At 43.8% G+C, this 23,971-nt stretch overlaps 1 protein-coding gene across 2 annotated transcripts; it reads right to left on the reverse strand.

Annotated features, from left to right (window-relative positions):
* Nucleotides 1-1,576: 1,576 nt before the first annotated feature.
* Nucleotides 1,577-7,181, reverse strand: LOC119316370 (glyceraldehyde-3-phosphate dehydrogenase GAPCP1, chloroplastic-like). 2 transcript variants are annotated; one of them, XM_037590684.1, is made up of 14 exons: nucleotides 7,022-7,181; nucleotides 6,446-6,519; nucleotides 6,294-6,346; nucleotides 6,169-6,207; nucleotides 5,754-5,854; nucleotides 4,451-4,563; nucleotides 3,870-3,969; nucleotides 3,624-3,770; nucleotides 3,383-3,443; nucleotides 3,159-3,256; nucleotides 2,940-3,082; nucleotides 2,219-2,302; nucleotides 2,045-2,134; nucleotides 1,577-1,953 (listed from the first exon to the last, which is right to left on the reverse strand). In XM_037590684.1, exons 1-14 carry the CDS (start codon nucleotides 7,106-7,108, stop codon nucleotides 1,899-1,901), a joined length of 1,245 nt encoding a protein of 414 aa, XP_037446581.1. In that variant the 5' UTR covers nucleotides 7,109-7,181; the 3' UTR covers nucleotides 1,577-1,898. The 2 variants fall into 2 exon arrangements, with proteins under 2 accessions (XP_037446581.1, XP_037446580.1); XM_037590683.1 differs by having other exon boundaries at nucleotides 6,294-6,352; nucleotides 7,022-7,176.
* Between the last annotated feature and the right edge of the window lie 16,790 nt (nucleotides 7,182-23,971).

Raw genomic sequence — 23,971 nt, forward strand, 5'->3', positions numbered from 1 at the left:
TGCGATCAATGGGAGGGGTTGTGGTTCTAGAAATCTCCCAGATCGATCAAGCATGAGATTTGCCTGGGTACTAGGACCTCCATAGGCAATGGAGAAGGTACCCTTTTATGGCTCGACCCGTGGCTCGGTAGGAATCCGCTGCATGTCGAATTCCCGACTACTCTTGTGAGATGCTCAGATCTGATGCTTTTGGTTGCCTTGACGACCCATAATGGGAATTGGAATAACCCGTTTCGACGAACATTTGGCCTCGAGGAAGCCTTAGCATGGACTGAGTTACGGGTGGCCCTCCCTCCATCCCTATCGGTGTCGCCAAAAGTTCTATCCTGGCATCTGGCCCCCTTGGGGGCCTTCTCTGTCGAATCGGCATACCGCAGCCCGTGGTGTACACCGACTATTAAGTATGCCTTTCCTCGGGTACAAAGGTGGCGAAGCGGCATGGGTCGGATGATGGCAAAGCAAGGATTCCATCTATGATGGCGACTGGCAAGGGTGAGGGCAAGCATCAACTTCATGGAGGGCACGGCGCACCAAATTTCATCATTGATTTCTCGCATATCAGCTTTGCTCGTTCTTACAAGGACCGAACCGATGTTTTGGTGGACCAAAATCACAGTTGTTGCCTTTGAAAGAAACCAACAAGTCAACAGACCAAGGCCCCATTTGGTTTGGAGGAATTTTGTAGGAATTTCATAGGGTAGGATTTTTATAGAAAAAATTCCTATAGAGCTCTTTGGTTTGTAGGAATGGAATCTTATTCCTATGGAGGAAATCTTTCTATCCTCCATATTTCATAGGAAAATAAACATTAGCCTAGACTCAATGAAAAAAATTCTATGATGTGAAACAAAGAACAACTCTTCATATTTTTACTCATAGGATTTGAGATGCATGTCATCTCATTTTTTATGACTTTTCTATTTCTATAATTTTCCTGCCCTATGAACCAAAGAAGGCCCAAACTTCTCAATTACCCAAAGCACTGAACCGATCAGTGGAACCGGATGCCCAGCGTGACCGCTTTATCGCCACCTATACTCGAGCGGATGAAGGAGATGGGGGGTCTCAGAGGTAACTGGTGGAGAGGCACAAAAGGCTCAGCGACCGTGTCTGAGATAAGCCAGTAGCACTCGATCAGCTCCTAACCGTAAATACAGCACCACCACGTGACGAATGACCACAGAGAAGAGTTTTCGAGTGCTCTTGTTCCACACGCCACGCATGGATGCAGGGCAAATGCGTACGTCTACGCTCTAGGGATGGTAGTTGGGCTGGCCGTCCTCTTCCGGTCTTCATCTCTTCTTCCTCCCCGTCACCCAACCTCGCCTTACCGCCATCTTCTCCTTCCTGCCGCCTCCACCTCCACAACACACCATGGGCACAAGGGGTGCGTTTTTGCTCAACAATCCCCACCCTATGCGCGGAATAGGACCAAGACAAGCAGGATATGCAGACCAGATGCAAACTGATCCATCCACTTGATTCAATCGTCTACCGTGACCACGTACCACAGACATCCACTTGCTATGTGCAACCAAAAATGATTGCAAAAATAGGTTCAGATGACATGCGAGAGTTAAACTTGGATAAATTCATCTATAAGTTGTGGAAACAAAATAGGAAGGAATCATAGTACTACATGAGAAGTCCAAAGGGGACAATTTGTGATTTCTTTCTTTAGCAACAAATCAAACCACCGATACAAATGAGATTCGCTCAACAAATCCCACGACGTGCTCATAACGCTACGGTGTAAATTTCATCCACTGCTACAAGCAAGTCATGGATCCGAGTACCCATTTCTGCCTGTGCTCAAAAGGCACAACAAAGGCAATAATAAATTCTGAAAATAAAAAGAACCGGCAAAATTGCAGCCTATTAGTAGCACTCGGAGGTGATCAGTGCTTGGCGGAGACAAGAGCCATGTGGGCGATGAGATCAAGAACCCGGTTGCTGAAGCAAAAGAAAATGAGAACCCATTGGTTAACCAAAGATCTGAAAATGTGGGAAAAGAACTTTTATGCGGAGAGAAACAGACACTCACCTGTAGCCCCACTCGTTGTCGTACCACGACACGAGCTTCATGAAGGAAGAGCTCAGCCCCATGCCAGCATTAGCATCAAATATACTTGACCTGAGACGCGGGGAAAGGAGTGATTTTTTGGTACTATGGGTGCAGAGCATATTGTGTTACCATGCGAGCAGATGTGATTCTTACCTTGTGTCACCAACAAAATCGTTGGATACCACATCCTCATCTGTGTAGCCTAAAATGCCTTTCAGTGCACCCTCTGATGCCGCCCTGAAACACGGTGCATTCGAGTAAGGTTGATAATAGTGAAAGCAGTGTTACACATGATGACATCGACACATACAGTTGTTAGGTTCTACTCCCTCCGTCCGAAAAAACTTGTCCCAAGCTTGTCCATCAAATGGATGTATCTAGCACTAACTTGGTGCTAGATACATCCATTTGAGGGACAAGCTTTTTCAGACGGAGGGAGTATACATTAGCAGGAGAAGCTCGTTCAAGTTAATAAGTCCCTCCGATCCAAAATAAGTGTCGCAGTTTTAAACTAAGGTTGAACTAACCTTAGTTCAAAACTGCAAGACTTATTATGGATCGGAGGGAGTAACAGATAATTCTTGTCAAGCTAAGAGTTGAGTATAATTTTTGTAAGTGCAAAAGAATTTAACTGTATTTTGACATATTTGCTCATCAGCTCCTACTTCCTAAGTTCAAATATTTTCAGTTCGGATATGCATCTTAGATTTTGCTCAGAAGTGTCATGAGCATTCTGTTAATCTTCAAAATACTGGTAACTATTACATAAGCTAACAAGTTGCTTAACAAGACAAGCCAAACTGAAACTATGAAATGTAAAGAGCTGAACAGGTAATAAGGAAATGAGCATGAAAAATGTGATGGTTCTGCATACTTGATGGCTGCTTTCACATCATCATAAGAGGCACTTTTCTCAAGCCGGCAGGTCAAGTCAACCACAGAGACATTTGGTGTTGGAACTCGGAAAGCCATGCCAGTAAGCTTTCCATTTAGCTCAGGGAGAACTTTCCCAACAGCCTACAGGACAATAGAATCAGTCAATCAACAACGAAAATCGTAAATAGACACATGATATGCTTTCATCTCAAGTTACCTTTGCTGCACCAGTGGAGCTAGGAATTATGTTTTGACCAGCACCACGCCCTCCTCTCCAATCTTTCATTGAAGGACCATCAACAGTCTTTTGGGTGGCTGGACACAGAAGAACAAGCTTGCTATGACACCTGGTTTGAAAGTAACAAATACTCCACAAAGACTGCAAAATCACTAGTCTCCATTTGTGAGAACTGATAAGTTTACAGAACATGAGACAAAAACCTGTTGTGGCGTGAACAGTTGTCATTAGACCTTCAAGAATGCCAAATTCTTCATGAACAACCTGCACATGATGATTCATGGGCATCATGAGGACGGTAGAATAGATTAATCATCAAGAGCAGTTTTTTTCGAGAATACAGAGCAGTTTATTGTGATCGTATTGTGCAATTAACTTGGCAGTTAGTAAATACTAGTCAAGGAAACTGAAAACCAGCAGGATAAGGAATGGGGAAAAAGTTACCTTGGCAAGAGGAGCAAGACAGTTAGTGGTACAACTTGCATTAGAAACAACATTCATCTTGGGATCGTAGCTCATCTCATTTACTCCAACCACAAACATGGGAGCATCTGCGGATGGAGCAGATATCACCACTTTCTTAGCACCACCCTATATAAACAAGGTAGCAAAAGGCTCAACACAGTGTTCATTGCAAAAGGCATATTGTTCGCTAATTAGACGACATTACGAAAGAAATGGTATACAGACCTTCAAGTGTACCGATGCTTTATCGATGGTTGTAAAAACACCAGAAGATTCAACAACATAGTCAGCTCCAAAGTTACCCCAAGGAATCTCTGCGGGATCTCTGAAAATTGAGAAATAAAGATTAAAATCCTTCAATACGCATGTAGCGAAAAATGTCAAAATAAAGGATCTGAAGAAGAAAAAACTGACAAAAGCCACAACCCAGAAGTATAAGTTCAGTCACAACTGACATGAATATCAGAACCAGAGTATGAAAAGAAATACGCAGTACACCAGATGCACAGCAAGCTTCCGCTGGTATAGATATTTTATGTCCGTATGAATGTGCAAAAACATGCGTTTTTAAGAATCAGTTATTAAGTACTCCCTCAGTCCTTGCAAAAACGTCTTATATTGTGGGACGGAAGCTTGCAAAAACATCTTACATTGTGGGACGGAAGGTAGTAATAATGTTACTTTGGCCACTTCATTGCTCCACTTGTACTTATTTCAGGACAAAATGTCGTGTATATTCAGTGACCATGGCATTTACATGAACTGCACAAACATGGCAGACAATCGGCTAACCCTGGCATAATTACCTTTTGCTTGTTATAGTGATTTTCTTCCCATTGATCTCCAGGGTTGAATCATCCACAACATTGATGGATCCTTTAAAGGGGCCATGAGTGGAGTCATACTTGAACATATAGGCCTGGAAAAAAGGAACATTAACTTCGAACCAAAGAAAAGCACATCAAAATGCTACACCACATGCAAATACAGACTTGTTAATTTTACAGTGAAGAAAAAAATATAATGGCAGAATTAAATTTGCCAAATTCCAATGCAGTAGATCATCCCACTGGATGATTCTTGTCATGGCACCTAACAGAAAAAAATAGGAATCCCAATTGCATAAAATTGGATGCTTAACCAATGCTTATGTGCTTGAAATACAGAAATACAGTGCATTATAAACAAGATTTTGTGAATTGACTGAAGAAGTTGTCACATACAACATGAAGGTGAAACACAGGCAAAACATATTGTGAATGAATTAACAGGAAAGATACTTGGCACCGGACTAAATGGTACTATGAGAACTATCATTTCTCCTGGCTACCTCGCGGCACAGAGCTACATGGTACTTTGCACCTGTTATCAGCAAAAGTCCTCAAGGAAATCCGCACCAGGGGTGTGGGACATAATAGTTCTCCTATAGCTGCTTGTTAGCTTCACATGCTCATTCCAACATTGACATGTACTTTGCACACGGGAATCGTTCATGTGGCAAAATACATCAACATCATTCATGGTATCAGAGCATTCTCTAGCTCATGTTACCTTAATGAAAGCAATGTCGACTGCCCTCTACCTTCTGCACTGGAACTCCTCTTTACCAATGCCCACCGGTCTCTCCCATTTCCAGACTCACCTGCCTGTGCGGGGATGGGAGAGAGCAGTAGGTGGCGGTGAAAAGGAGGGGGATCGCAGAAGGTAGGAGACAGTGGTTTGGAAGTGTGAGCCAGATAAGCACTCATACCACGAGTGATGAATGACTGTGAGTATGCCACACAAACACCTGTCATACTCATTGATATGTAGATAGTACATTATATTTGAATGGGAATAATTTGTGTGCGAGTTATCTTGGAGACAAAATTACTACCTCGTTACATTTATATTAACTAAAAAAAGAATACTCATTAAATTCATGAGGTCTCTATCACACAGACAAAAGGTATGCCAGTACTATGCAACATGGTTTGAATCAATTTCGTACAAAGTAGTAAAGAACTAACTACTGCAAAACCATGAGTTCGACCCTTTAACTTTATAAATTTCAGGTGTAGAAGATCTCATAGCACAAAATATGCAAAGCATATAGCATTATTTCCTTACCATGTACTTAGCATCAATGAAAGGATCATTGACAGCCACAACTTCAATATCATCTCTACTGGTTGCAATTCTCAGAACCAACCTCCCAATCCGTCCGAACCCTGCAGTAATAAAAACAACAGGCTAACATTAAAAAATGCATATGAATTATTACTTCATCTACTTTTGACTCGTACAATACCAATGTATATAAGCTATCTATGTGTGCCTGGTGTGATCATCTGAGGAATAAAAATATGTTCCGAAGACATTACAAGATGATACTTAAACTACTTTATTTTGTCGACACAGTATATTATGAAACAAAAGAACATGGCTTAAGCATCCTGGACAAAAGATGCAACCAGCAAGGATTAATCTGTCTCATCTAGATTGCAACAGTATTTTGCATCAGTTATGTATACAAGAGGCTCACCATTGATGCCAACCTTCGTCTTCTCTCCACTCAAATATTCTGCAGAGAAAAACAAAAAGGGTAAAGATTATAAAATAATCAAATGCCACTAGAAGCTGCAACGTTTGCTGAGCCCAACAACTTACGTGGGACGGCCGGGGGTGCCTGTGTAGCTATAGCTCTAAGTGGCTCAATGTTCCTGGCACTTTATAGTATACACGAATTAGATGCAGTACATCCTAATTTGGTATACAGTTCACAAGGCAATGCGAATTATGCATCGGAAAGAGGCACTTACGATGAAGAGGAAGCCGCAATGGAGGGGAAGCTGCAGTCAAAATGAGCGGAGCGGGTGCTCCTCGCGCATGACACCTATGCCACAGCAGACAAGTCCCGTCAATATGAGTACAAAAAAGTTCAGGACTAACATAAAATCCATCAAAGGAGAAGGAGAGAGGCTTCTGGCGATGTAATAACACAACAACAGATTCCAAACAAAGGTGGAAATCAACGGAGCTACAGCAACGCTTACTGACATACAGACAAATCCACACCTTAATTCAGAGTTAATAAATAGGGTTGCCTCGGCTAAATTCCACGGAACAGGTGCTAAACAGCAGGGAACCTAAGTCCTACGCGCCGCTTGAACCCAATTCAGCCCGTAGGACGTATTGCGGCGCCAAACCGCTCAAATGGCTGAATTCACCACCGAAGAGATGACACTTTCGAGCGAATTACGACGGGAACCAAATCTAGACGCGGAAATGGACTCGCATCAACCCACCGGCGCCGCGTGTGCCAGCCCTTTGACGGAACCTCTAGGGCTTTACGCGTACAGACAGTGTGCGCGTGTGAAGGGGCAAGCAACGGATACCTTGGAGGGGTCGGCGGCGGCGCGGGATCCGGCGCCGGACGAGGACAGGGCCGCCGCGGTGCGGAGAGGCACGGAGAGCGCCGCCATGGGAGAACGGATTGACGGGTGGGTGGGTGGGTGCGCGCGTTAGGGTTTGACCGGCGAGGGAGGGGGGAGGGGCCGCAGGAGGGAGTCACGAGGAGGAGGAGCCAAGGAGGGGGGCAGAGGTTTGGCCTTTCGTTCGCGGAGGCGGGCGGGCGGGGGAAGCTGGCGGCCCGAGGCTTGTTTTATAACAAGAGGGAGGAGAAAAACAGCGGCTGCACACGATGACACGAGCGAGCGAGCTTCGCCTCGCCTACCCCCTCCACCGAATCTCTTGGTTGGCTGGCCGTGTTCATCGTCGTGTTTTTAAAAAGAGGAGGAGGATCTTACCAACTTTGGCTTGGTTTTTCCCACAGGAAGACCAACTGTTGTTCGTCTTTTTGCAAGGCGATTGTCATTTGTCCGACATTATTTAATTCTTTATGGACCGCCCGACATTTTAAAAGAAAGAAAAATGCACGTCCGCCTAGAGGTTTGGAGGGAGGCACGCGCTAACAGTATGGTCAAAGCAGACCTGTTGGGAAACGTAGCATACAATTTTAAAAAAAATCCTACGCTCACGCAAGATTTAACTTGAAGATGCATAGCAACAAGAGGGGAGAGTGTGTCTACATACCCTCGTAGACCGAAAGCGGAAGCGTTTGACAATGCGGTTGATGTAGTCAAACTTCTTCTCGTTTCGACCGATCAATCACCGAACGTACGGTACCTCCGAGTTCTGCACACGTTCAGCTCGACGACGTCTCTCGGACTCTTGATCCAGCAAAGTGTCGAGGGAGAGTTCCGTCAGCACAACGGCGTGGTGATGGTGATGGGTGAAGTGATCCGCGCAGGGCTTCGCCTAAGCACTATGTGAATATGACCGGAGGCGTAAACTATGGAGGGGGCGCCGCACACGGCTAACAACTGTTGATGTGTGTTCTAGCGGTGCCCACCCCCCATATATATAGGTTGGAGGGGAGGAGAGGCAGCCAAGAGGACGCCCCAAGTAGGACGAATCCTACTTGGGCGCCTCACAAATTGGCCTCCCCCTTCCATATTCATCCGGAGGGGGAAGGAAGGAGAGAAGGAAGGGGGGGCCGAATTGCTCCCCTTCCTTTCTCTCTTCTTTCTTCCCCCTTATTTTGGCCTACATGGGGCGCACCAGTCCCCTAGGGGCTGGTATGTCCCTTTCTTGGCCCATTAGGCCAATGTAGTTGTCGGGGGATGTCCGGAACCCCTTCTGGTGACCCGATATGTACCTGGTACCTCCGGAACATTTCCGGTGTCCGAATATCATCGTTCAATATATGAATCTTTACCTCTCGACCATTTCGAGACTCCTCGTCATGTTCGTGATCTCATCCGGGACTCCGAACAATATTCGGTCATCAAATCACATAACTCATATAATACAAAAATCGCCATCGAACGTTAAGCGTGCGGACCCTACGGGTTCAAGAACTATGTAGACATGACCGAGACACCTCTTCTGTCAATAACCAACAGCGAAACATGGATGCTCATATTGGTTCCCACACATTATACGAAGATCTTTATCGGTCGTACCGTAATGACAACATACGTTATTCCCTTTGTCATCGATATGTTACTTGCCAGAGATTCGATTGTTGGTATCTTCATACCTAGTCCAATCTCGTTACCGGCAAGTCTCTTTACTCGTTCCGTAATACATCATCCCGCAACTAACTCATTAGTCACAATGCTTGCAAGGCTTATTATGATGTGCATTACCGAGAGGACCCAGAGATACCTCTCCGATACTTGGAGTGATAAATCATAATCTCGATCTATGCCAACCCAACAAATACCTTCGGAGATACCTATAGAGCATCTTTATAATCACCCAGTTACGTTGTGATATTTGATAGCACACAAGGTATTCCTCCGGTATCCGGGAGTTGCATAATCTCATAGTCAAATGAATATGTATATGATATGAAGAAAGTAATAGCAATAAAACTTAACGATCATTATGCTAAGCTAATGGATGGGTCTTATCCATCACATTATTCTCCTAATGATGTGATCCCGTTCATCAAATGACAACACATGTCCATGGTTAGGAAACTTAACCATCTTTGATTAACGAGCTAGTCTAGTAGAGGCTTACCAGAGAACGGTGTTTTGTCTATGTATCCACACATGTATCAAGTTTCCGGTTAATACAATTCTAGCATGAATAATAAACATTTATCATGATATAAGGAAATTTAAATAACAACTTTATTATTGCCTCTAGGGCATATTTCCTTCAGTCTCCCACTTGCATTAGAGTTAATAATCTAGTTCACATCGCCATGTGATTTAACACCAATAGTTCACACTTGTTACTATCTACAAAGCTTGACTTGTCGCAAAAGGTTTTCGACAAGTTCAAGGTGTTGACTGCGATGAGATTTTCTCACTCGTAGCGATGCTTAAGTCTGTCCGAACCATGTTAAGCAATTGCCACATTTTATGAAATCTGGAAAATGGATGTCAAAACTGCATTCCTTAATGGATTTCTTAATGAAGAGTTGTATATGATACAACCAGAAGGTTTTGTCAATCCTAAAGGTGCTGACAAAGTGTGAAAGCTCCAGCGATCTATCTATGGGCTGGTGCTTTGATGAGGTGATCAAAGCATATGGTTTTATATAGACTTATGGTGAAGCCTGTATTTACAAGAAAGTGAGTGGGAGCTCTGTAGCATTTCTGATATTGTATGTGGATGACATATTATTAACTGGAAATGATATAGAATTTCTAGATAGCAAAGAGGATATTTGAACAAGAAATTTTTCAATGAAAGACCTCAGTGAAGCTACTTATATATTGCGCATCAAGATCTATAGGGATAGATCAAGACGCTTAATAGGACTTTCACAAAGCACATACCTTGACAAAATTTTGAAGAAGTTCAAAGTGGATCAGTCAAAGAAGGAGTTCTTGCCTGTATTGTAAGGTGTGAAGTTGAGTAAGACTCAAAGCCCGACCACGGCATAAGATAGAGAGAGAATGAAAGTCATTCTGTATGCCTCAGCCATAGGTTCTATAAAGTATGCCATGCTGTGTACCAGACCTATTGTGTACCTTGCCATGAGTTTGGCAAGGGGGGTACAATAGTGATCCGGGAGTAGATCACTGACAGCGGTAAAAAATTTCCTTAGAGGACTAAGGAAATATTTCTCGGTTATGGAGGTGATAAAGAGTTCGTCGTAATGAGTTACGTCGATGCGAGCTTTGACACCGATTTGGATACATATAGAAAGTGGGATCAATAAGCTAGAGTATCTCAGTGCAGAGCATTGTAAACATAGAAATTTGCAAAATACATACGGATCTAAATGTGGCAGACCCGTTGACTAAAAGTTCTCTCACAAGCAAAACATGATCACACCTTAGTACTCTTTGGGTGTTAATCACATAGCGATGTGAATTAGATTATTGACTCTAGTAAACCCTTTGAGTGTTGGTCACATGGCGATGTGATCTACATGTGTTAATCACATAAAGATGTGAACTATTGGTGTTAAATCACATGACAATGTGAACTAGATTATTGACTCTAGTGCAAGTGGGAGACTGAAGGAAATATGCCCTAGAGGCAATAATAAAGTTGTTATTTATATTTCCTTATATCATGATAAATGTTTTATTATTCATGCTAGAATTGTATTAACCGAAAACTTTATACATGTATGGATACATAGACAAAACACAATGTCCCTAGTAAGCCTCTACTTGACTAGCTCATTAATCAAAGATGGTTAAGTTTCCTAACCATAGACATGTGTTGTCATTTGATGAACGTGATCACATCATTAGGAGAATGATGTGATGGACAAGACCCATCTGTTAGCTTAGCATAATGATCGTTAAGTTTTATTGCTATTGCTTTCTTCATGACTTATACATATTCCTTTGACTATGAGATTATGTAACTCCCGAATACCGGAGGAATACCTTGTGTGGTATCAAACATCACAACATAACTGAGTGATTATAAAGATGCTCTACAGGTATCTTCAAAGGTGTTTGTTGGGTTTGCATAGATCGAGATTAGGATTTATCACTCCGAGTATCAGAGAGGTATCTCTGGGCCCTCTCGGTAATGCACATCATAATAAGCCTTGCAAGCAATGTGACTAATGAGTTAGTTGCGGGATGATGCATTACGGAATGAGTAAAGAGACTTGTCGGTAACGAGATTGAACTAGGTATGAAGATACCGATGATCGAATCTCGGGCAAGTAACATATTGATGACAAAGGGAATAACGTATGTCGTCATTACGATACGGCCGATAAAGATCTTCGTAGAATATGTGGGAACCAATATGAGCATCCAGGCTCCGTTGTTGGTTATTGACCGGAGAGGTGTCTCGATCATGTCTACATAGTTCTCAAACCCGTAGGGTCCGCACGCTTAAACGTTCGATGACGATTTTCTATTATATGAGTTATGTGATTTGGTGACCGAATGTTGTTCGGAGTCCCGGATGAGATCACGGACATGACGAGGAGTCTCGAAATGGTCAGGGGGTAAAGATTAATATATAGGACGATAGTATTCGGACACCAAAAGTGTTCTAGGGGTATCGAGTATGTATCGAGTCACCGGAAGGGGTTTCGAGCAAACCCTCGGCAAGCTATATGGGCCTAATGGGCCAAGAGTTGGACAGACCAGCCCCAAAAGGGGCTGGTGCGCCCCCTATAGGCTGAATAGGAGGAGAAGGAAAAGGAAGGGAAGGGAGACGGAAAGGGGAGGATTCGGCCTCTCCCTTCCCCCTCTCTTTCCTTCCCCTTCCGATGGATATGGAAGGGGGGAGGCCGACTTGGAGGAGGCGCCGAGGAGGCGCCCAAGTAGGATTACTCCTACTTGGGGTGCCCCTTGCAGCCCCTCTCCCTCTCCCACCTATATATATGTGGGGGCACCGCTAGAACACACAATATTGATTCCTAGCTATGTGCGGCGCCTCCCTCCACCATTTACTCATTCGGTCATATTGTCATAGTGCTTAGGCGAAGCCCTGCGTGAATCACTTCATCATCACCGTCACCACGCCGTCGTGTTGACGAAACTCTCCCTCGACACTTTGCTGGATCAAGAGTTCGAGGGATGTCATCGAGCTGAATGTGTGCTAAACTTGGAGGTGCCGTGCGTTCGGTACTTGATCGGTTGAATCGAGAAGATGTTCGACTACAACAACCGCGTTAAACTAATGCTTCCGCTTTGGTCTACGAGGGTACGTGGACACACTCCCCCCTCTCGTTGCTATGCATCTCCTAGATAGATCTTGCGTGATCATAGGATTTTTTTTTGAAATTGCATGCTACGTTCCCCTACACCGGCCGCAGTCAAATTTGATTCCACTAAAGTTGGAGAACCAGACACCCGCCAGCCACCTTTATGCAAAACTAGTTGCATGTATGTCAGTGGAACCGGTCTCATGAACGTGGTCATGTAAGGTTGGTCCGGGCCGCTTCATCCAACAATACCGCCGAATCAAAATGAGACATTGGTGGTAAGCAGTATGACGATCACCGCCCACAACTCTTTGTATTCTACTCATGCATATCATCTACGCATAGACCTGGCTCGGATGCCACTGTTGGGAAACGTAGCATGAAATTTCAAAAAAAAATCCTACACTCACGCAAGATCTAACTAGGAGATGCATAACAACGAGAGGGGGAGAGTGTGTCTACATACCCTCGTAGAACAAAAGCAGAAGCATTTGACAACGCGGTTGATGTAGTCGAACTTCTTCTCGTTTCGACCGATCAAGCACCGAAGGTACGACACCTCCGAGTTCTGCACACGTTCAACTCGATGATGTCCCTCGAACTCTTGATCCAGCAAAGTGTCGAGGGAGAGTTCCGTCAGCACGAGGGCGTGGTGACGGTATTGGTGAAGTGATCCGCGTAGGGCTTCGCCTAAGCACTACGTGAATATGACCGGAGGCATAAACTGTGGAGGGGGGCGCCGCACACGGCTAACAACTGTTGATGTGTGTTCTAGCGGTGCAACCCCCCCTCTCATATATATAGGTTGGAGGGGAGGAGAGGCAGCCAAGGGGCGCCCCAAGTAGGAGGAATCCTACTTGGGCGCCTCCCAATTCGGCCTCCCCCTTCCATATTCATCTGGAGGGGAAGGAAGGAGGAGGGAGGAGAGAAGGAAGGAGGAGGCCGAATTGCTCCCCTTCCTTTCTGTCTTCCCCTCTTTCCTTCCCCGTTTTTTGGCCTACATGGGGTGCACTAGCCCCCTAGGGGCTGGTCTGTCCCTTTCTTGGCCCATTAGGCCCATGTAGTTGCCGGGGGGATGCCCGGAACCCCTTCCGGTGACTCGACATGTACCATGTACCCCCGGAACACTTTCGGTGTCCGGATATCATCGTCCAATATATGAATCTTTACCTCTAGACCATTTTGAGACTCCTCGTCATGTCTGTGATCTCATTCGGGACTCCGAACAACATTCGGTCACCAAATCACATAACTCATATAATACAAAATCGTCATTGAACGTTAAGCATGCGGACCCTATGGGTTCGAGAACTATGTAGACATGGCCGAGACACCTCTTCGGTCAATAACGAACAATGGAACATGGATGCTCATATTGGTTCCCACACATTCTATGAAGATCTTTATCGGTCGTACTGTAATGACAACATACGTTATTCCCTTTGTCATCGGTATGTTACTTGGCCAAGATTCGATCATTGGTAACTTCATATTGTTGGGGAACGCAGTATTTCAAAAAAAAATCCTACGATCACGCAAGATCTATCTAGGAGATTCATAGCAACAAGACGGGAGAGTGTGTCCACGTACCCTCGTAGACCGAAAGCGGAAGCGTTTAGTAACGCGGTTGATGTAGTCGAACGTCTTCACGATCCAACCGATCCAAGTACAAAGCGTATGACACCTTCGTGTTCAGCACACGTTCAGCACGATGACGTCCCTCGAGCTCTTAATCTAGTTGAGGACGAGGGAGAGTTCCATCAGCACGACGGCGTGACGACGATGATGATGAAGTTACCGGCGCAGGGCTTCACCTAAGCACTACGACGATATGACCGAGGTGTTGAACTGTGGAGGGGGGCACCGCACACGGCTAAGAGATTGTATGTTGTGCTTTGGGGTGCCCCTGCCCACGTATACAAAGGAGGGGGAGGAGGAGACCGACCAAGGGGGGCACACGCCATAGGGGAGCCCAACTAGGATTCCCAATCCTAGTTGGAGTCCCCTTCCTTTTTCCAAGAGGGGGAGAGAGGGAAGGACAAGAGGGAGAAGGAAAGAGGGGGGCCGCTGTCGGTGTCAAAACCGGCGGATCTCGGGTAGGGGGTCCCGAACTGTGCGTCCAAGGCGGATGGTAACAGGAGGCAGGGAACACGATGTTTTACCCAGGTTCGGGCCCTCTTGATGGATGTAAAACCCTACGTCCTGCTAGATTAATATTGATGATATGGGTAGTACAAGAGTAGATCTACCACGACATTAGAGAGGCTAAACCCTAGAAGCTAGCCTATGGTATGATTGTATGTTGTCCTACGGACTAAAACCCTCCGGTTTATATAGACATCGGAGGGGGCTAGGGTTACACAAGGTCGGTTACAAAGGAGGAGATATACATATCCGTATTGCCTAGCTTGCCTTCCACGCCAAGTAGAGTCCCATCCGGACACGAGACGAAGTCTTTGAAAGATCGTGGATGTCGCCTAGAGGGGGGGTGAATAGGCGTTTTAAAATGATTACGATTTAGGCTTGAACAAATGCGGAATAAACCTAGCGGTTAATTTGTCAAGCACAAAACCTAAAGCAACTAGGCTCACCTATGTGCACCAACAACTTATGCTAAGCAAGATAAGCAACTATGTGATAGCAAGATATATGACAAGAAACAATATGGCTATCACAAAGTAAAGTGCATAAGTAAAGAGCTCGGGTAAGAGATAACCGAGGCACGCGGAGACGACGATGTATCCCGAAGTTCACACCCTTGCGGATGCTAATCTCCGTTTGGAGCGGTGTGGAGGCACAATGCTCCCCAAGAAGCCACTAGGGCCACCGTAATCTCCTCACGCCCTCGCACAATGCAAGATGCCGTGATTCCACTAAGGTACCCTTGAGGGCGGTCACCGAACCCGTACAAATGGCAACCCTTGGGGGCGGTCACCGAACCCGTACACTTTGGCAACCCTTGGGGCGGTCATCGGTACCCGTCAAATTGCTTGGGGAAATCTCCACAACCTAATTGGAGACCCCGACGCTTGCCCGGAGCTTTACACCACAATGATTGAGCTCCGAACAACACCAACCGTCTAGGGCGCCAAGGCACCCAAGAGGAACAAGCTCTAGGGTGCCCAAACACCCAAGAGTAATAAGCTTCTCAAACTTCACTTCCACGTATCACCGTGGAGAACTCAAACCGATGCACCAAATGCAATGGCAAGGGCACACGGAGTGCCCAAGTCCTTCTCTCTCAAATCCCACCGGAGCAACTAATGCTAGGGAGGAAAATGAGAGGAAGAACAAGAAGGAAAACACCAAGAACTCCAAGATCTAGATCCAAGGGGTTCCCCTCACATAGAGGAGAAAGTGATTGGTGGAAATGTGGATCTAGATCTCCTCTCTCTTTTCCCTCAAAAACTAGCAAGAATCCATGGAGGGATTGAGAGTTAGCAAGCTCAAAGAAGGTCAACAATGGGGGCAAAAACGAGCTCAAGAGATAGGGAACCATTGGGGAAGAAGACCCCCTTAAATAGGTCCCCACGAATCTGCCCGTTATGTACAGAACAACATAGGAGCGGTACAACCTCTATGAGCACCGGTACAACCGGTAACAGGCAATAAGCGGTACAACCGGCCCACAACCGCCCAACAACCGCACCACAACAGAGACCAGTCCGGTGGTAGAGCGGCACATGACCGGTACAACCTCCGGACCAATTTTGGAGCGGTACAACCGCTCCAAACACCGGTTGTACCGGTCAAGCGGTACAACCTCTCCATGGGGCGGTACAACCTCTCTGTGTAAAACAGGCAAAATCAAAACAGCCACAACTTTCGCATACGAGCTCCGAATTCAATGAAACCAAGTTTGTTGGAAAGCTAATGACAAGGGGTAACACAATCTTGAGAGAAATATAAATAAGAAGCAAATGAGAAAAGGACCATAATAAAATGGTGAGAACCCTTCCTCGGATAAGACTGATAAAACCTCCAACACCGAAAACATCATAGAAGATGCATGCGAAGTCCGTTTTCGATGAACTCAAGCGTGTCATCAAGATGACCATAAGCTCTAAGACTCACAAATGGAACCAAACAAGAACCAAGAAACATGATGCAAGGATGCAATGGTTTGAGCTCTCGACTAATGATACGATCAAGCTACTCCCTAGAGAGCCCCCCTTGATAGTACGTCAATCGATCCTACAACCCGGTCTCCCAACTACCACTATGAGACCGGTAAAATAGAAAACCTATCAAGGGCAAACCTTTGCCTTGCACATAGTCCACTTGAGCTAGATGATGACGATCTTGACTTCCTCAAGTTGGACCACCTTTCTTGATTGTGTTGGCTCGATGAAGACTAGTTGATTGCTCCCCCATACTCCACTATGGGTGAGCCACTCTTTGGCACATCTTCAAAATTCCATTGACACCACAATGGACGGCAAGCTTCAAGCTTGATTGCTCCCCCATACTCCATTATGGGTGAGCCACTCTTCGAGTTGCTCCACTTGAACTTGCACACTGCAAACTTGATGACGATCACCACTTGATGTCATCCTCCATGGGTTGTATGAGATCTTCCTCTTGACGCAAGACCATGGAAACATACCTAACCCCACAAAGAACTCTCACGTAGACCATGGGTTAGTACACAAAGCGTAATGGACAATGCTTACCATACCATGGGATCACTTGATCCCTCTCGGTACTTCTTCTATGCTTTGTGAGTTGATCAACTTGATTCACTCTCGACTTAGTCTTGATCAACATTGAATCTTTCCAACTCTCTTCATTTGGATGATGTCTTGAAGGTAAACATGAATGATCACACAATCTTCTTCTTCAAGACATGCTTGCAATAAGCTCAACTCACACATGACCAATCTTTGGATAATTCCTTGAAAAGCACTTTGGCCATCTCAACTCACACATGACCAATCTTTGAATAATTCCTTGAAAAGCACTTTGGCCATATCAACTCACACATGGCCAATCTTTGGATAATTCCTTGAAAAGCACTTTGGCCATCTCATAAGCTCCTTGAAACCAACACATGGACTTCAAGACAATCCTATGGACAAATGCTTCAAATATAACTCAAGGCAACCGTTAGTCCATAGAGATTGTCATCAATTACCAAAACCACACATGGGGGCACCGCATGTCCTTTCAATCTCCCCATTTTGGTAATTGATGACAATCACTTTCAAGGGAGTTTATATAAGGAATTATTTATCACCATGCAACGCAACAACCAATAATGCATGTGTATGAGATGCAAATGCTTAGGTACAAAACCAAAGCAAGAAAAAAAACTCTCTAAACTTATCCACAAAACTCTCTGAAACTTCTCCCCCTTTGGCATCGATTGCCAAAATGGGCGAAAAGCTTAGAAGGCCAATATAAATTATGTTCCTCCATAAGTTGTGTATTTCTCAACAAGAGAGTGGAATGCAATACACATATCCAACGGTAATACTTGGAGGAAGACCAACTATATTGAGGCACCAAGATTGCTAAAGGAATGATATGCCACAAGGACATAACAAAGAGAGATACAAGCAATCAAGCAATCAAAAGGTACCAATTGAAGCAAGCAATCAACGGGTATCAATTGAACCAACTAGACCAAAGATCCTACGAGCTACATGAATAAAGGATATTATGATATGAGCAAAGGAGTGTTCTAAAGAAACTAGAGAAGCTCCCCATGATTTGTGCACACATAAGAATTTTTTGTATTTGGATACAAAGTGCACAAAATAGGATCACAGCTCCCCCAAAATCAATAGAAACTTACAACAAGTGCAAGTGAGCATATAGGAAACAAAACCTAGTACTTGCAACAAACACATGGTTGAGCAACAAGTAAAAGAGGCAACTTAAGAAAGGGCTCAACAAAAATGATGTGTGTGAGTCAAGGCAAAACACTTGAGAAGACTAAAGTACGGATGAGCATTAAGCATCAATAAAGTCTTGAAAGAATGAGGCACACGGTGCAAGGCCTATCATTCCCACACACAACTACAAATGGGTTCACAAGCTTACTAATAAGGATATAAAGAACATATGCTTGTGACAACCCGTCGTGAAGATAGAAGATCAAAGCCTCATCAAGACGAGGGATACCAATTAAGATGGCAAAAGCCTCGTAAAGATAAGCATGGGGAAGATAATCTTCACCACACAAGAGTGCATCAAGATGCAACGATAGAAGACACGCACTTAAGGCAAAAGCTTTCACGGAGCCACCAAAGAAACAACATAAGAAAGACAAGGTGGACGTGAAAGAAAGGATATCAACTAGATATGCAACTTATCTCAAGTGTATAAGATTCTAGGTAGACGAAATCATGATGATATATATCTACAAAGAAGGATGTACACCCGAAATAGTTACAACACGAGGAACAAGATATCCAAAGGGAGGTCATACATATACCAATAAGATATTTGCTTGGAAGCATAGCACATGGCTAGATATGGTCTTGTTGTATATAAAAGAATTCCTACCACACACCCATCAGACATCACAACTAGCAACAAGAGATCATTGTTGGGATGCTTTGAGAAAGGGAACACGTATCACAAGAATGAATGAATAACATGCCATGATACAACCTACACAAGGTTGATGCAAGAAATGTGTGCATGAAGAATATGAAGATACTTGTTACCGAGTTAACATTGGAAGTATGTAGTAGATACCAATTGAAGGTAGATAGTAGTTCATTGATCATCCTAGCTCGACTCCAATAAGCACATGATGACAACACCTTCCTTGTGAGTGAGCCGAGCATCCAATGTATCTCCAATTGTTCCTAGAACAACAACACAAACAAAATGGTACCCAAACTCATTGGGACCAAAGAGTTAGAAACACCAACAATACATAGGACAAACTCCACATAAATATGTGCATATAGAAAAGGAAATGAAATTCATGCACATCTCATCCAATTTGAGACTTGGTGGAGTTTCCCCTATATATTGGGTCGAAGAAAGAAAGCATGCCAAAGATACTACATGAAGTTAATATGCACGCTCAAGACTTTCAAGAACCGATACCAAATGACAAAGAAAAAACAAGTGAAGAAAAGATGCCAAATGAATAAAACATCACTTGGAGGATATCCATAAAAGCTACATCAAGGAATGAGATATCCATTGATACACTCAAAAAAGGTATCAAACTCCCAAAAGAGAGGATGGTTCCAAACAAACAAAGCTCTCTACAAAGTTTCATGATGGCACAAAGTACCAAAATGAAAACGGCTTGCCTTCCACCAACACACACTTGATAAGGATCGCAAGACGAGTGTTTTATAGAAAATAGGATAGCTCCCCCGAGACTAGTGCATTGAGAGAATTTGCATTTGAATACAAAATGCACAAGGTGGGATCACCACTTTCACTATATCTAGAAAACACTAAACAAGATCCACAAGTGGTATGGAAGACAAAGGGAGATGATACAATCCTTGGCAAGAGAAATGGCAAATAAAAAACAAAATCCAATGTAAAGATGATCAATAAATTCTACCATAAAAGTGAGTACCAATTGTCAAAAGACAAGAAGTAAATGGAAATAATTCCCGGTGGTAGATAGCAAGGATATCCGACATCATCTTCACACCATACAAAAAGCAAATTGCAACTTGTAGAGCTAACATGCCACCTAGGAACAAGATAATTTACAATATCAACTCTAGATGACAATATCTCAAATGTACACATTTTCTAGGCTAGTAATATACACATAGCATATTACTCCCCCATAATGTGATACCAATTAAAGGTAGACAAGAGGCAATTAAAGGATCCAACAAGAGATAATTAATGGACTATTTAGAATTTGAATTTCTCATGAGAAGACATACCACATAGTGACTAGATAAGCTTGCAATATCAATACTAAGTGGTATTCCCCATGTACCCACCTTTATAGGATTGTGAAGTGCACAAAGCACATCGCTCCCCCATAATGGGATATTCCATTAATCTCTCACAAGAGCCAACTAAGAAATAAACAAGATGCAAAAGGCTCAACGCATGACACACACGTACATGATGTGCAAACCAACACACACATACTTGATTGCTCAAGATAATCAAGTTGGAAGCACAACATATACAAACACATGCAAGGAACAAAACCAAAACATGCAAGGGGGCAAGTAACTTTCAATGTAAGCAATTGAGGTACAAGTTACCGCAAGGAGGCACATTGGATATAAGATATAATCTTGATGATTCAATTGACTTGGCTTGAGACAATAAGAATGATGAAGTACCCTTAATTCTTCATAATGTAGCCAAGTCCCAAATGACCTCCAACATCACCTATTGATCAAGTTTGAGCTTGTTGGTCCCCAACCAAGTTGGGTCCTAAGAGATTAGTCACAATAGGCTTGTCTACCCAAATGGTTCTTTGCTTCAAACCACTTTGAGTACCAACAAACTTGGCAACCACATTGCCAACCTTATCCTTCCCAAGAGAATAGATATCATCAATAATTGGGTTGGATAAGTTACCACTAGTGCATGAAGAAGCGAGGTGACCTTTCTCGCGACATAGGTAGCAACGTCCACTCTTCACTTTCTTCTCACTTGATTTCTCAACTTGAGAAGCATAAGCTTGAGTCTTCTTGGGAAGAGGCTTTCCTTCAACTTGAGGTTGAGAATGAGAGTGTACTTGTGGCCGCTTCCCTTGTTGCTTGTCACTAATGGGCTTCTTCTTCAATGGGCAAGATCTAACATGATGCCCTTCTACTTTGCACTTGAAGCAAACAATCTTGGCCGAATTCTTGACTTGTTCTTGGCCCTTCCTTTTGTTCACCTTGGACTTCTTATTCTTGTTGGAGTTGAATCCAAGTCCATCTTTGTCATTGGGGGATTTTTGCACACTCAAGATATTGTTGAGTGTGGATTTCACTTCATGACTCTTTTCCAAGTCTTTCTTCAAAGAAGTGACTTGGGCCTTGAGCTCTTTGATTTCCTCTGCATGGTTAGTCTCAACACAAGTACTAGAGGAAGTATAAGCTTCATCGTTAGAGCAACAAGGCAAGGAAAGCAATTCATCACAAGATGTACCAACATTGTGAGTAGATGAATTACAAGGACTAGCACATGGCAATATAGCATTTTGACTAGAATTAGTGCTAGTATCCACATGAGGCTCACTAGGTGTTACCTTAGAAATCATGGCCTCATGAGATATCTTTAGCTCATTATGGGATACTAAAAGATCATCATGAGAGCTTGAGAGCTTTTCATGGTTTTCTTCCAATTTCCCATAATTGCTAGATAGCAACTCAAGTTGAGCCCGAAGCTCAACATTCTCCTTCAATATGGATGCTTCACAAGAGATAGAGTTAGTAGCACAAGCATCATCATTAGCAACAAGAGGAGAAGACACCTTGGCAAGCTCTTTTGAATAAGAAGCTTTAAGTTGAGCATGAGACTCAGTGAGTTTGATGAGCTCATCCTTAATGACCCTTGAGCCATTTTCGAGGTGCTCAAAGTCCTCAAGGAGTTTAGCATGCGCAACTTCAAGCTCCTCATTTTTAGTTTCAAAATCATTTGCCACCTCAAGAGCTCTATCACGAGATTCCCTCACTCTAGATAATTCTAGAGTAAAAGTCTCCTCAAGAGATTCCTTGGTGGTTTGTTCAAGTTCAAGAGCTTGAGAGAGGTCCGCGATCTCATTAGTGTAATCACGCTCATGACCTTCCATTTGATCAATGGTGACCTCATGCTCCTCAAGACGAGATTCCAACTCATCAATATATTTCTTGCCCTCAATAGCAATAGACATGATTTCCATGAAGTTGGAACGAGCAATTTTTTATTCTTAAGAAGAGCTTTAAAAATCATTTCCCCCTTAATTTTTAAGGAGGCAACATCATCATTCTCTTCATCATAATCAACATCATCATCACTCTTGCCATCATCAATATCATCACAAGATATATTGGGATTCAAAGTGGGAGATACCTTTGAAGCCTTGGCCATAAGGCAAAATGCAATAGATGATGATGTAGGATCCGTTGAAGGACCATTCAAGACCACATCTTGTTCCATGGGGTGTTGGGTTTCCTCTACATTGTTAGCACAACAATTCGAGGAAATATATGCATTTTTATCATGGCAACAAGACATAGTAAACATATCATCATGAGATTTAGTCAAGCAATTTCTACATGATATGAAAGGACTATCAACACAAGCATATGAAGCATTTCGAGTGCTCGAAGTGTTAAAGCCCAAAGAAGGAGCATTGCAATAAGATAGTGATGAAGGATCATCCACAATAAGCATACTATCGTCATTGCAATGATCAACACTACTCACCATATCATTACCTTGTGGCAAACCACATGTAGGTGAAGTAGAAGAAGTTGAGAAGACTATACAACCGGAGGTGGAGGGAGAACAATCATCCCCACAAATCTTGGACACACCATATTTTTCTTGAAGCTTCGTCCACAACTCATGAGCATCCCGGAACAGCATGAGTTGAAATATAACTACATTGCTCAAAGCATCGAAAAGCACATTAGAAGCTTGAGCATTGAGATAAGAGTTTTTCTCATCCTCTAAAGATAATCTTTGGGGATCCTTTGGAGGAGAAAAACCCATATCTACAATTCGCTCTAAATTTGGGTCCATGACCCTAAAGAGATTAAGCATGCGAATTACCCAAACATCAAAATTTGTGCCATCGAAACTAAGAGTGTCAGAGAATCCTAATCCCCTAGTCGACATCTTTACTCTCTAGGCGGTAAAGCCTAATAAAGAGAGATGAGGCTCTGATACCAATTGAAAGATCGTGGATGTCGCCTAGAGGGGGGGGGGTGAATAGGCATTTTAAAATGATTACGATTTAGGCTTGAACAAATGCGGAATAAACCTAGCGGTTAATTTGTCAAGCACAAAACCTAAAGCAACTAGGCTCACCTATGTGCACCAACAACTTATGCTAAGCAAGATAAGCAACTATGTGATAGCAAGATATATGACAAGAAACAATATGGCTATCACAAAGTAAAGTGCATAAGTAAAGAGCTCAGGTAAGAGATAACCGAGGCACGCGGAGACGACGATGTATCCCGAAGTTCACACCCTTGCGGATGCTAATCTCTGTTTGGAGCGGTGTGGAGGCACAATGCTCCCCAAGAAGCCACTAGGGCCATCGTAATCTCCTCACGCCCTCGCACAATGCAAGATGCCGTGATTCCACTAAGGTACCCTTGAGGGCGGTCACCGAACCCGTACAAATGGCAACCCTTGGGGGCGGTCACCGAACCCGTACACTTTGGCAACCCTTGGGGCGGTCATCGGTACCCGTCAAATTGCTCGGGGCAATCTCCACAACCTAATTGGAGACCCCGACGCTTGCCCGGAGCTTTACACCACAATGATTGAGCTCCGAACAACACCAACCGTCTAGGGCGCCAAGGCACCCAAGAGGAACAAGCTCTAGGGTGCCCAAACACCCAAGAGTAATAAGCTTCTCAAACTTCACTTCCACGTATCACCGTGGAGAACTCAAACCGATGCACCAAATGCAATGGCAAGGGCACACGGAGTGCCCAAGTCCTTCTCTCTCAAATCCCACCGGAGCAACTAATGCTAGGGA

This window comes from Triticum dicoccoides, chromosome 6A (genome assembly GCF_002162155.2).
Source record: "Triticum dicoccoides isolate Atlit2015 ecotype Zavitan chromosome 6A, WEW_v2.0, whole genome shotgun sequence".
NCBI classification, from domain to species: Eukaryota; Viridiplantae; Streptophyta; class Magnoliopsida; order Poales; family Poaceae; genus Triticum; species Triticum dicoccoides.

Coding starts and splice junctions, on each gene's coding strand:
- LOC119316370 (XM_037590683.1), bottom strand. CDS start 7,108: ATGGCGGCGCTCTCCGTGCCTCTCCGCACCGCGGCGGCCCTGTCCTCG. Junction 6,520..7,021: donor CCGCCGCCGACCCCTCCAAG/GTATCCGTTGCT, acceptor GCTGTGGCATAG/GTGTCATGCGCGAGGAGCAC. Junction 5,855..6,168: donor GACGAAGGTTGGCATCAATG/GTGAGCCTCTTG, acceptor TTATTACTGCAG/GGTTCGGACGGATTGGGAGG.